At 50.5% G+C, this 11,323-nt stretch overlaps 4 protein-coding genes across 4 annotated transcripts; 1 reads left to right on the forward strand and 3 right to left on the reverse strand.

The window, feature by feature from the left end:
* Positions 1–218: 218 nt before the first annotated feature.
* On the forward strand, positions 219–2,426 carry J4E82_010186 (uncharacterized protein; the record flags this gene model as incomplete). The annotated part of the gene is made up of 1 exon (XM_051736402.1): positions 219–2,426. The coding sequence occupies one exon, from the start codon at positions 219–221 to the stop codon at positions 2,424–2,426; it is 2,208 nt and encodes a 735-aa protein (XP_051583855.1).
* Positions 2,427–7,083: 4,657 nt separating this feature from the next.
* On the reverse strand, positions 7,084–8,418 carry J4E82_010187 (uncharacterized protein; the record flags this gene model as incomplete). Its single annotated transcript, XM_051736403.1, has 1 exon — positions 7,084–8,418. One exon carries the CDS (start codon positions 8,416–8,418, stop codon positions 7,084–7,086), a length of 1,335 nt encoding a protein of 444 aa, XP_051583856.1.
* A 648-nt stretch (positions 8,419–9,066) lies between these two features.
* Positions 9,067–9,441, reverse strand: J4E82_010188 (uncharacterized protein; the record flags this gene model as incomplete). Its single annotated transcript, XM_051736404.1, has 2 exons — positions 9,067–9,320; positions 9,399–9,441. 2 exons carry the CDS (start codon positions 9,439–9,441, stop codon positions 9,067–9,069), a joined length of 297 nt encoding a protein of 98 aa, XP_051583857.1.
* A 920-nt stretch (positions 9,442–10,361) lies between these two features.
* Positions 10,362–10,971, reverse strand: J4E82_010189 (uncharacterized protein; the record flags this gene model as incomplete). The annotated part of the gene is made up of 2 exons (XM_051736405.1): positions 10,362–10,609; positions 10,689–10,971. The coding sequence occupies 2 exons, from the start codon at positions 10,969–10,971 to the stop codon at positions 10,362–10,364; spliced, it is 531 nt and encodes a 176-aa protein (XP_051583858.1).
* Positions 10,972–11,323: the final 352 nt, after the last annotated feature.

The raw sequence follows: 11,323 nt of genomic DNA on the forward strand, positions 1-11,323 counted from the left end.
TGAACACCGGTTCGCAAGCCACATCATCGCTTATTCGCTACACAGTGTCTATTGCCTTCCCGTTGGGCGAGTCACAGTGAAGGGCGCGACTTTTAACGATGGCTTGGACAAAACACGTTTCCTTGCGCCGCGTTCTCCCTCCGTCTCAGCCTTACTACTGATGCGCTTCACCAAGTCTTTTGTCACTAGATCGTCGCACTTGTGCATTCTACGGCATCATGGCTGCGCCTGACTGGTCAACGCAGAGCATATTGAAAAAGACTTTCGTTCGACCATTTCAGCTACAGAAGTTAAGGCGCAGGAGCACCGCGCCCACTAGCCCACCGGCAACACCCGACCAGGATGACCCACTGGGGGCGCTACCCCTACTACAGTATGCCTCCCTAGATCCAACAAAGAAATGTGTCAGGCTTCTGGAGATCTTGCCAGCACCAGATCACGAGCCTATACAGGCAACTCTATCTCTTTCCGACCTGGACGACAAACCTGCCTTTATCGCGCTTTCCTACACGTGGGACCCAAAAGATGGCGAGAAGAAATATATCAACATCCAAGGATCCAGATTTCCTGTGGGGATGGGTTTGTGGAACTTTATACAGCAATACCGTAGGAAGCAGTATCTCCGACAGTGTTGTGAGAAAGATCCACCGACAGCCCTACCCTTATGGATCGATGCCATAGCAATTGACCAAGATAACATACCGGAACGTAACCACCAAGTTTCGCTCATGCGGGATGTATACACTGGAGCGAAGTCTGTTATCGTGTGGCTCGGCCTTCCCCGGGGATCTGAAGAGTTGGCTTTCATGCTTGCGCGTCATCCAGATCTTCTCAGAGTCGAAGAGTTTCATACTGCTCTGGCAGATGTGCTCAATAAGCCCTACTGGAGCCGCGTCTGGGTCGTTCAGGAGTTCGTTTTGGCGCAATCTGTCGACATCTGGTGTGGCGACCTCCAGGTAGATGCTGCGACTGTCGAAACCATCTGGCGCAATGGCCTAACATCAACGCCAGTGGCCTCTCCGACAAATCTGATCTACACAAGTCGTGGCTACAAACTGTTCAAACACCGGAAGGACTTCAAACGCACGAAGAACTACAGAAGAGACGTGCTGGGTCGCCGCAACAGCAAGACTTTGAAATCGACGTTTCGCCTGCGCGATCTCCTACAAGACTTTGCAACCTCGGAAAGCTCTGTAGTGTATGATAGGGTCTACGGGTTTCTAGGAGTGGCATCTACTGGTCGTGGGGAGAAGATCGTGCCGGACTATAACAAACAACCCGTCGAGCTTCTGGTCGATGTTCTTCGCAACCAATGTCACGAAGATGCCGGAAGAGGAGATTCGGATGACTATCGTTTCTTGGCCTTTCTCATGCAAGCGCTATCTGTCTCACGCGAGACTCTCGCACAGCACATCCTGAACCTGTGTCCAGATCTCCAGCCACATCTCTATATCCTGGCTGCCACGCCCTGCATCACAGCGTCCATTTCGTTCGTCAGTGCGATCACTGATATTGGTGAATTTGTAGATCATGACGAGGCGTTCCAGCCCGGATCTTGGAAGGCGGGAGGCTGGACAACGATCAGATCGAACATGCATCCAAGATCCTTCTCACCCCAAGATATCCAGGATCTTGGGGAATATGTCCTTAGAGAAGGGACGCCACAACTACTCAGCTTCGCCGACCCTCATGTAGCGTATGGTAACCCTGGTCCAACGGAGAAAGTGCGACAAGCGATGATGGAAGCTTCCGCGGATCGGGTGATCGACGGTCTCTCCCGAGCGGTTGAGGAGCCAGGGCGGGCGGCCACTACCAGTCCACGGCCTGGCGATGGTGGTAATAAAGTCGTACGAAACATCATCTCCCGAAGTATAACAGATGACGCTGCGGCACTATACATGAATGCCAGGACTAAGCTGGCTCGGCGAAACACCGACCAACGACACGCACGCTACACCTCCTTTGTAGGCACAAACGGCATCACTGGACTTGCTTGCGGAGGTGGCCCTGGATCATATGAGATAGGACCAAATGACTGGATCTGCGTGTTCTCCGGCGTTACCGACACGAACAACGCCTTCATCCTCCGCTTCGATCCTGAAGGGAAATGGCTGATATCTGGCTTCGCAGTCATACTTTTACCAGAGCTGCGCACGCCTTCGGTGCTGCGGACAGGTACTGGAGCCACGACGACGAGCAACTTCAGCACGAGCGCGCTGAGTCGGAAGCAGACGTTGCGCGACGATATGGTGATGTGCTTTCATTGCCATTTGAGCGATCTCATTGAGCTGCAGCGCTGTCAGTTGTTGAGTGATGTCCAGATGAGCTTTTTGATGGAGCAGACTTTGAGAGGGGAAGCGGAGGGGAAGACTCATCGGTGTAATCAAGGCACTAGTGATCATGTCATTCTGGAGTTCGGTCTGTAACGATCGAGGTCACTTTGTGTGAAGTGAGACTTTACTCATCGAAGACCTTCACGACTAGGCTACTTTGCTCTATCCGGCGAGGTTGCGGCTGTGTCGAATGCTTGGCGCTCACAATGACACCGGTACTAAGTGCCGCAGCCAACCGATCGGTCCAACACTTTACTAGGCTGCGAGCACAATCTGCAGCAGTGCTATTGTCTGTCGTTAGCGACATATAGAGCAAATCTTCTTCGAATTCATTCATATATGTACATAGTCACCGAGCTCTCATGTAATACGTCACACTGCTCCGAGCAGAGTGTCGGCAGCCCTATCTTGAGACTCCTGTCTTGAGCCTGGGAACAACAGCGAACTTCTTACATGCGCGAAAATTATTGCCGAAGCGCATGACATCTCGGTAATAACGCTGGAACATAATAGAGCGTATAGCACGTAGCTAGACTGGTCAAGATCCACAGCCTTGTCTGCTGATGCGTGGACTCAGCCTTGGGCATGACGCTCACTCCAGGCTATGCCACCAATGCCAGCCTGCATTCAAAAGCCATGTTATCGAAAATAGACCGCATATGGTTAGAGTTTTAGCCCCATTGTTACACCACGCCAGGACCTTCTCGTCCGAGGACAATACGTGGCTGGGTGTTTCCACTCGGCTTTGGTCACTACTTCAAGGCCACTCGCTTATAGTGTCATCTCTAAGCTTTATACCCCCCTCAGCTTTCACATCCACAAGTCCAGTCTTCCCGTTCTCATCCCACTTCCTTTCCACACCGTCCGCCAGTTGCATGCCTGTGTTTCAAGTCGAGATTTCGATATACCAATCAACCGTGTGCGGACACATAGTTTTGCAACTCGACTTTCTTCGATGGCGGATTGTGACAGCGGCCTGACGTTCGCACGAGAAGGGAAAGCAGATTGCACTCACGTCAAAGAAACGTGTGCATATGCCACTTGCGATGATACCACGGGTTCCCATTGTTATGGCCTAGACAGTAGTCTTGGTTACCCTGCAGGTTATCTGAATACCTCCTTTTCTACCAAATGTGAAGGAGACTTGAAATGTCCCCTGGCGTGGCAATATGGATATCCTATCGGACTTCAAGATACACCCCCGTAAGTTCTACGCATGAATCACATACTCCTGACCGAAAGGAGTATAATAACGTCTGATCCCAAACTTCCAGAACTGGAATCGTGTTAAGAGCATCAATAGGTGTTGCGAAGAGACTGGAAAGGTCATGGCCTGCCCTGACAACATCTGCGACTGTTATGAAGTGTCGGTACTGGCCGCAACATTACCTCCACTTTCGACATCGACACCTTCTGCTACACCGACCGCATCGTCTAGCTCATCTCCAGGAACTACCAGCGCACCACTGACTAGCGTGACAGCAATTTCCGAATTACCCCGCTCGACGCAGGGACCAAGTCCGACCACAGCTCCCACGAGTGGTCTATCTACAGGCGCCAAAGCAGGCATAGGCGTCGGGGCAGCTGTAGATGGAGCAGCAGTCTTCGGGCTGATCTTCTGGCTCGCTTTGGTTCTTCGTAAGAGACGCAAAGAAACGGCTAACCTCTCTCCGGGATTGGACACTGGGGAACCTGAATGGAAGGATCACACCCATGACATGCGTAATTCTAATCCAGGCGTGGTCACGGGTCTGGGAGAGACTCCTAATATGACGGATAGATAGGTGCCAGATGGTAGGCATGTGTTTGCGCAAGCTGGCTCCAAATGCTGATATTGGTGGTGGCGTACACCAGTACAAAAAAACGCTTCGTCTTGATAGCTGTTCTGGTACGGTCCCAGGGAATAGAATCAGGATACACTAGCACTACCGGAGGTTGCACATACTTTTGGTATCCACGTTTTAGCTGTAATAGTTACTCAGTCCTTTAGGTTCTTATAGTGTGCTATGGCGAGTTACTGACAACTACGATCCCACGAGGGAGTCGAAGTAGTCGTGTAGTTCTTGTGGCGATGTAGTAGATGTAGGTGGCTGCGACGTAAGAGATTGTAACGATAATCGTTTCTTATTTTAAATGAACCTTTGGTTTTGTGGCGAGAAGAGAGGCGACCGGTATTAGGGATGATTTGAGGCTCAACATCGCTACCACAGCAGGGATGATAGCCGAGCCGTCCCGGCTACAGGTTGTAAAAGAGGCAGATAGGTTGTGCGGCTAAACAACGCCAAGCACTGCGCCTGCTCGTAGTTATCCCACTAGCCAGGCCCCGCTCGCTTAAGCACGTAGCTTGGCGTGATACAAGAGGGTACTTGCTAGTCATAGTTGATGCTGACACAAACCTATAGCAGGTACGGATTGGCCGCTATGCCTGTTAGTGGCAAACGAAATGTAATCGGGTACACCAACCTACAGCAATGATTTCATGGCGCTTGTGACTGAGCGGCTCAGTACTTTCTTCTATTGGTATGAGATTGGTGTGAGAAAGAGGCTGGTGGAGGCCATACTATGCACTTAGCTTACACCTGCAAGCTATGCTAGAAACAGTAAGAACATCAGGCCACCTCAGCCTTAAAGCGTGCGTTGCCAGATGCTGGTGTGCTGAGCTACATAGCCTGAACGATGGAACCATTCGCAATGCTACAAGTGATAGGAAATGATCATGTTCGTATTATGTAGGTGCTCCTTTCCTACTCGCGTTCAACCATCGATGCTACAATACTAATGCCAAGGCGCCAACCGAGACTGCCAAGATGAGCAGCTGAATCCCCTCGGTCTGGTACCGCGCCACTTAAAGTCATGGCCCGCCTTTGGGCCTTTGGGACCGAGCATGGCGTCTGAGGCTTTGAGACCTTAACTTAACTTACAATTCTACAGCAGCTCTGATTCGCACGGCTACTCCTTTGTCTCGCACTAGGACATGGCGCTGTAGGTAGCAAGTAGCCTAGCATTCAGCCCATCCATCAAGTCTTCTGTTCTGCGTGATATAAGAAGTCTCTTGCCGTCGCCCTAAACGACTATTGGCAGTATACAGCAATTTTGCCTGACGATCTCCCCGACAGTTTTCAAGGTACAAACGGAACCATGTGGATTTGGAAGATCGTGGTATGCACTTCACTGAGTGCTGCCGTCAACATCGAAGGGCAGTTCACATTTCCAGAACCACCCAGGCTGCCTGAGCTAGCCAACGCGACATTTGCAGATCTGGAGTGGTCCCAGCCCCTCTTGAACAAAAGGCAAGGTACCTGTTACTCGCCAAACAGATGGTGTTCCGGTAAGCTGGCTGCTCCTCTCTATTCTACTCCGCTCACAAGGATGCTTAGATACTAGCCAATGCTGCGGACCGAACACTAACAGATGCTGCCGAAGTGGAGCTTGCGGTCAAAGCACGGGAGGCGATTGCTGTGGAAGGGGCCAGTGCAATGCAGACAAGCCCAAGTGTTGCTCAGATAACGGTTGCATTGCTGAAAATGATGCTTGCTGTGGAACCGAGGGCTATTGTCCGGCACCTTTCCGATGCTACGAACGGTACCGTAACAATGTATACATCGGCCTCACTTGTTGTACAGACTCATCATGCGACGTGTATCTCAGTGATGGTGCAACGTTGACGCGGACGACGACTGCGGCGCAAACAGTTGCACCTGCTACAATGAAGACTACGTTGGCGCAGACGACGACTGCGGCGCAAACAGTCGCACCTGTTACAACGAAGACTACGGCACCGCAGCTCCCAGCAACGACCACTGCGCGTGTAGAAACGGATTTGGAGTACTATTCGACAACTGTCTATTGGTCAGTCTGGTTTTTTTTTTGAGCGCATTATATGCAAGAAATACTACCAGTCACTAACGTATGTACCAGGACGTACTACTACTATTACTATACACTCCAATCTGCATTCTTGACGGAAACGACAACACGAGTACGTACAACAGTATCATCAACGACCACACTCACGTGCCAAGCAGCCGACACGTACGCTGCGCAGGCTACCTTTCTCTCTCTTAGCAGCGACCTGCCAACGCCAACCGAGGCCCTGATCACGCCTCCAGTAACGCCAACAGCAGGAGCTCCTATCCGCGGTTCCTGCAGTCCAATTGGGACAACAAGCGTGTGTGAGACGCTGATTGCTGGTGCGCTCACTTCGGCGACCGTCTCTGGGGATGGTCCCCGCAGTGTTGCCTCTTGTTCATCTTCGGTGTCTGCGCTTGCGCGCACGATGGCAATGTTCTGTGAAATACTGAGATTGGTTCTGTGAGCTAGATACAGCCCTTGAGGACCTCAAAAAGGATCAGAATGTCTGGCCCTATATAACGCTCTATAATATCAAAATGGCGGCTTTGTGACTGTGCAAACCGCCTTAGCGATAGAAGATGCAAATGCGATGGAAATGAGGAGATTGGTGATAGGTAGCGTAGAGAGCGAAAAGGATGGTGGTGCGCCGCCTTGCCTATGCCTAAGTATTCTTACCTTGCCCATCTGTTAAGCGCTGTTTACTCGCTGCTCAGCAAGCAGGCCAAAGAATCAACACCAAGGTAGCACAAGCACATGGAGTTTCAGCACCGAAGATTGTATTGAAGGTGTTACACTGTAGCCTCGTCTGTATCCCATTTCTTTGCGAACTGGAATTGAACCGTTGACATGTGTTCACTACATCGTTCCCTCTCGCCCTCGCCATCGCACCACCCAACCTCTACCCATTGAACTTAGTCTCTTGCCAGATCATCTCAGACGAATAGTGCAGCGTTCCATTCACATGAACCGTTACCGTCTCATCTCGCTTGTACAGGCTGCCATCTTGCACACAACCCGCTAGGCGCTGTTTGTACCAGCGCGTGGCCTTGGTCTTGTACTCCTCGTGGACCAGCTTTCGGACAGGAACGTAGAGCTTGGCAATGTATCTAGAACGTGGAGAGATGTAGAGTGGCTCTTCGAAGGTCAGGGCTTCGGCATGCGTGTATGTTTTGGTTTTGGCGGATGCGTCGTCCCAGGAGTGTGAGACGGAAAGTGTCCATTGGACGTCGTAGGATTCTCTCTTCTCGCAGCCAGATGCAACAGTACTTTGCAGACAGGCTTTGACCGAGGTTGCTGTTGCATCGGTGCTTTCGATCGTGAGTTCTTGAGTTGCAGGTTCCATGAGCGAAATTTTGCTTGGCTGCGCCTGATAGCTGTAGTTCACGCCTTTCTTTTCGTTGTAGAGCATTGAGCAGGTTGAACGATCTTGGCTGATCGTAATAGGTTCGATCTTTTCCTTGACAGGGTTGACTGAGGTCCACGAAAATGCACTGAGAATGTTGCCGTGGTTGACAACATGGAGGTTATAGGCCTCCTTGGTCTTTCCCCATGCCCGAATGTTGTTGAATTGATATCCAGCGCCATCGGCATGCTCAAAAAGGGTCATCGTTTGTCGGTTAAGAAGTGTGTGCCAACGCGCAGAACTGATTCGGTCGTTCATCCACCAGGTATTGAATGAGTGGACAACCCCTGGCGCCCACTCGCTCAAGAATATAGTTTGACGGTTCCATGTCTGGTTTTGGACGAGAGCTCCTAAATTCCCGTCAAAGAGCTCGACGGCCCCTATCGATAGATCCACTTCTCGCCACCAGAATCCTTTCACGCAAGCAGTCATATTTACTCGGGTCAGGTCGACTGCTTCCGTCTCGCCAGTACCTACCAACTCAACGGTACGACCACAACCACGAGGATCCGCGACGGGCTGGTTCTTCTCAGGGGTTTTGTCGAGTTCTACCATTGTCATCACCGTACCCACTGGTAGGTTCCAAGTAACCCAACAAGCCTTGTCATAATTCTCCGCCAAGAGTCTGTGACGCTGGCCGCTCGCATAGTCTTCAGTATCAATCGTGAAACTGGCGCCACCGAAGTTTGCGCTAGTGAAGACCTTTACGACGCCGCTGTTAACAGCATCGTAGGCTTGCTGTGGCGCAGGTAGCTTCGTGAGGCGGGCTACCTGCTCTTCTGCGAGGATCTCGCCTCCGGTCTGCCCGATCATGGTGTTTTGTGCAGTCATTTTGACGAAGTGATTTTGTTCTTAAAAAACGTGATAGAAGTTTTATGTTGAGGAAGGAGCTTGAGATGTGCTGTGAATCTAGGAAGATTATCGCGTCGTGAGGGTCCCATCTTATAGTTGAAGCTGCAGATAGAACGAACTACGTCCATGTTGTTGGGAATGCCCATATTCCGCATACGGAAATCATATGACTCCCTCGACTGCTGCATCGTATTGCTGCATACTGCATACCTTAAGCTTGCATTGCGCGAAAAGAAAACAATGTAGCGGCGAATTACAACTCTCAATAGTTGCCTGTTGCTGCAGCGAACGCGAATTGTAGAACCCAAAACATTAGACAACCATAACCTATTGCGCAGTATCAGATACACACCTGCAGCCCTGGAATCGTGGCTAAAAGATTGTTGTCGTGAGCCGAACTCAGCAGACAAGCCACTCATTGGTGTCCGCTACCGGGCCGTACCGTACGAGCATAGCCGAGCGCTTTCTTTTTCTTCAGCCATGAACAATGTTTTGTTTTCTGGGCTTGGTCTAAATATGTTGTGCATTTAATCTACCTACCCTCGAGTAGGATTGAAGAGAGAGATGATGTGTGTACGAAGTGTGTCGTTTCTTTTTCCGCTCTTGATGTACGCAGAACCGGTGATCTTACCGAAGATGGAAAATGATGTTGTTGGTCAGGTGGGATGCAAATTCCTCATTGCTCTTGGTTGGCACACCGAGGGAGGTTGGGGCGAAAATGTGCATACAGATATCCGCGCGCAGGGCGAGATGTGCCTCTGCTGAGAGTTTGTCGAAAGCTTCAAGGAATGACGTTGCGATTTGGGAGACATTGTCTTTCGTGGCTCGCATTGTGCTGTATGGTGACCAACGATAAAGTGTAGCAAAGTTGCCAGGTGATTCTGGTACTAGATCTAGTCGTGCTATCTTCACGTTTGTTCCGTTGCCAAACGTTCTTGGAGGAACCTTGTATGTCTTACCGGAGCTACTGTCAAAGTCCATGGTATCGCCGATAGTTGTCATGCTTTCGCAGTGTGCGGATGCGACATTAGTGTGATGTCGCTCCCTGTGGCGGTATGACAAAGAAACTGCTCACGATGAGTCGGCTGCGATGCATCAAATTATTTGACGTGCTGCGTTCTGAGCAAGAGGTTCATCGCCATGCTATCCTTTGCTGATGACGCTTTTCTTGATCCTCTGCGCCTTGCGTCCTGTCCGTTCCGCCCAAGCCGACTCCGTTGTCGGCGACCGCGTGTTCCGCATTATTGCGTGTGCTTTTGAGCCGGCACCTTGAGTGTTCAGAGCTCAGTATGTCAGCGCTTCAAGTGTGCGGAGTCTCGCACATACAACATAGACGGCAGCTGCCTACGTTCTCTCAGCACAGAGATGCTATACGGAGAATGAAGATGAAGAGGTGGTCATTAGTGTGTACATGTGTTTGCAAGAACACATCGCTAGTGACTCTGTGGCGGACCGCTCTGACACCTGCATATGATCGGCTGCACGACAGCTAGGCATGGCTCCAATCTCATGACCTGAAAGCGAAACCTAAACTAAACTGGGCAAATACCATGTAGAAGAACTCCAAACAGCGTAAAGTAACATTACGTCAGGAGGAAGACCTTACGCAATACACTAGAGGGCTTACGGAGTGCTATTTTGCTTCTACAGAAAATGCCTTTCGATACACGATTGCAAATGCATACTACTACGTCAGTAGTAGCTTGATATCTGTGAATAAGGGTACATTTATAGGCTATCTGTCGATATATGCAGGGAGATTCAGCACATTTCTTATATTGTCATAGTGGCTAACTTCTAGGTCCTTCTGCTAAGCAATGGTATTCTTGAAGGTCTATATCAAGTCTCTTGTGCTCCACGGAGAAAAACTGGATGCGCAGAAATAATGCTTTCTTCGTTAACTTAGGTTGTTTGGCCTGTGCCTAAGCAGCACCTGTCTTCTCGTTGTTGCATTTCGTGGATACGCAGCCGTTAGCGTATCCACATCCACTGTAGGTCCCCGATCCGGGTTTGATACAATAATGGCTGATATCCACCCTGCCATTACCCTTGGTCGTGCTGCTCATGCCATCGCTCCTGTGAGTCGTCTCTATCTTGGTTGACAGTCCGTAAATCCAGAAAGTGTCGTTGCCCAGAACGAGCGTTTGCTCTAGGAACGTAACGTTCGTGTCTATCGCACCAAATTAGCCACTTGCAATGATTTTCACAGACGTGGATGTCCGGTAGATAGAAGAATCAAGATGACTTACAGTCCCATTGATACTTCAATCCCGTGCTACACTCATCCGTCTCGGCAGGCGCACTGGTGCCTTGCGGCACGAAACTGTAGTGACACTTTCCCTCAATGGCATTGGTGATTGATGAATGGAAAGTAGCGTTGAAGTCGCGGATGCTGTAGCCTGGGCGACCGGACTGTGTAGAAATGCTCACGTCCCAGTATGTGTCCGTAAGATCGGGGCGGTCGTATTCGCTCTCTGCGACTGTCACGGCGGCCGAGCCGGCGAGCGCAAGCGCGAGGAAGGAGAAACGCATAGTCAATTGATTTAGGTTGTTGTGACTGAGGTGTGTTGGAATGCGCACGGGGCGAACTGTCTTATTTCTACAGCTGCACGGAAAAACACCTCTAGGCACCAAGGAGCTATACGAGCATGCCCCAGATAAACGGTACGCCTTACAGAAATCCTTTCGTGAACGGGCCGTGAGTGGGTCTCCCCGTCCTCGGTTCCTGAAGCTCGCTACACCTGATTGGTCGTGTAGACGCAGAGTTGCTAACAATCAATCCAAACTGATGAGACTGACTGACTGACTGATTGCTTGGCAGTCAGTTCAGTGTCAGTTTAGAGCTCTCGTCTTATCAGTCAGTTCAGTTTAGAGCTCTTAAACT

The sequence above is a fragment of the Alternaria postmessia genome (assembly GCF_024291825.1).
Source record: "Alternaria postmessia strain BMP 2775 chromosome Unknown scaffold_114, whole genome shotgun sequence".
NCBI classification, from domain to species: domain Eukaryota; kingdom Fungi; phylum Ascomycota; class Dothideomycetes; order Pleosporales; family Pleosporaceae; genus Alternaria; species Alternaria postmessia.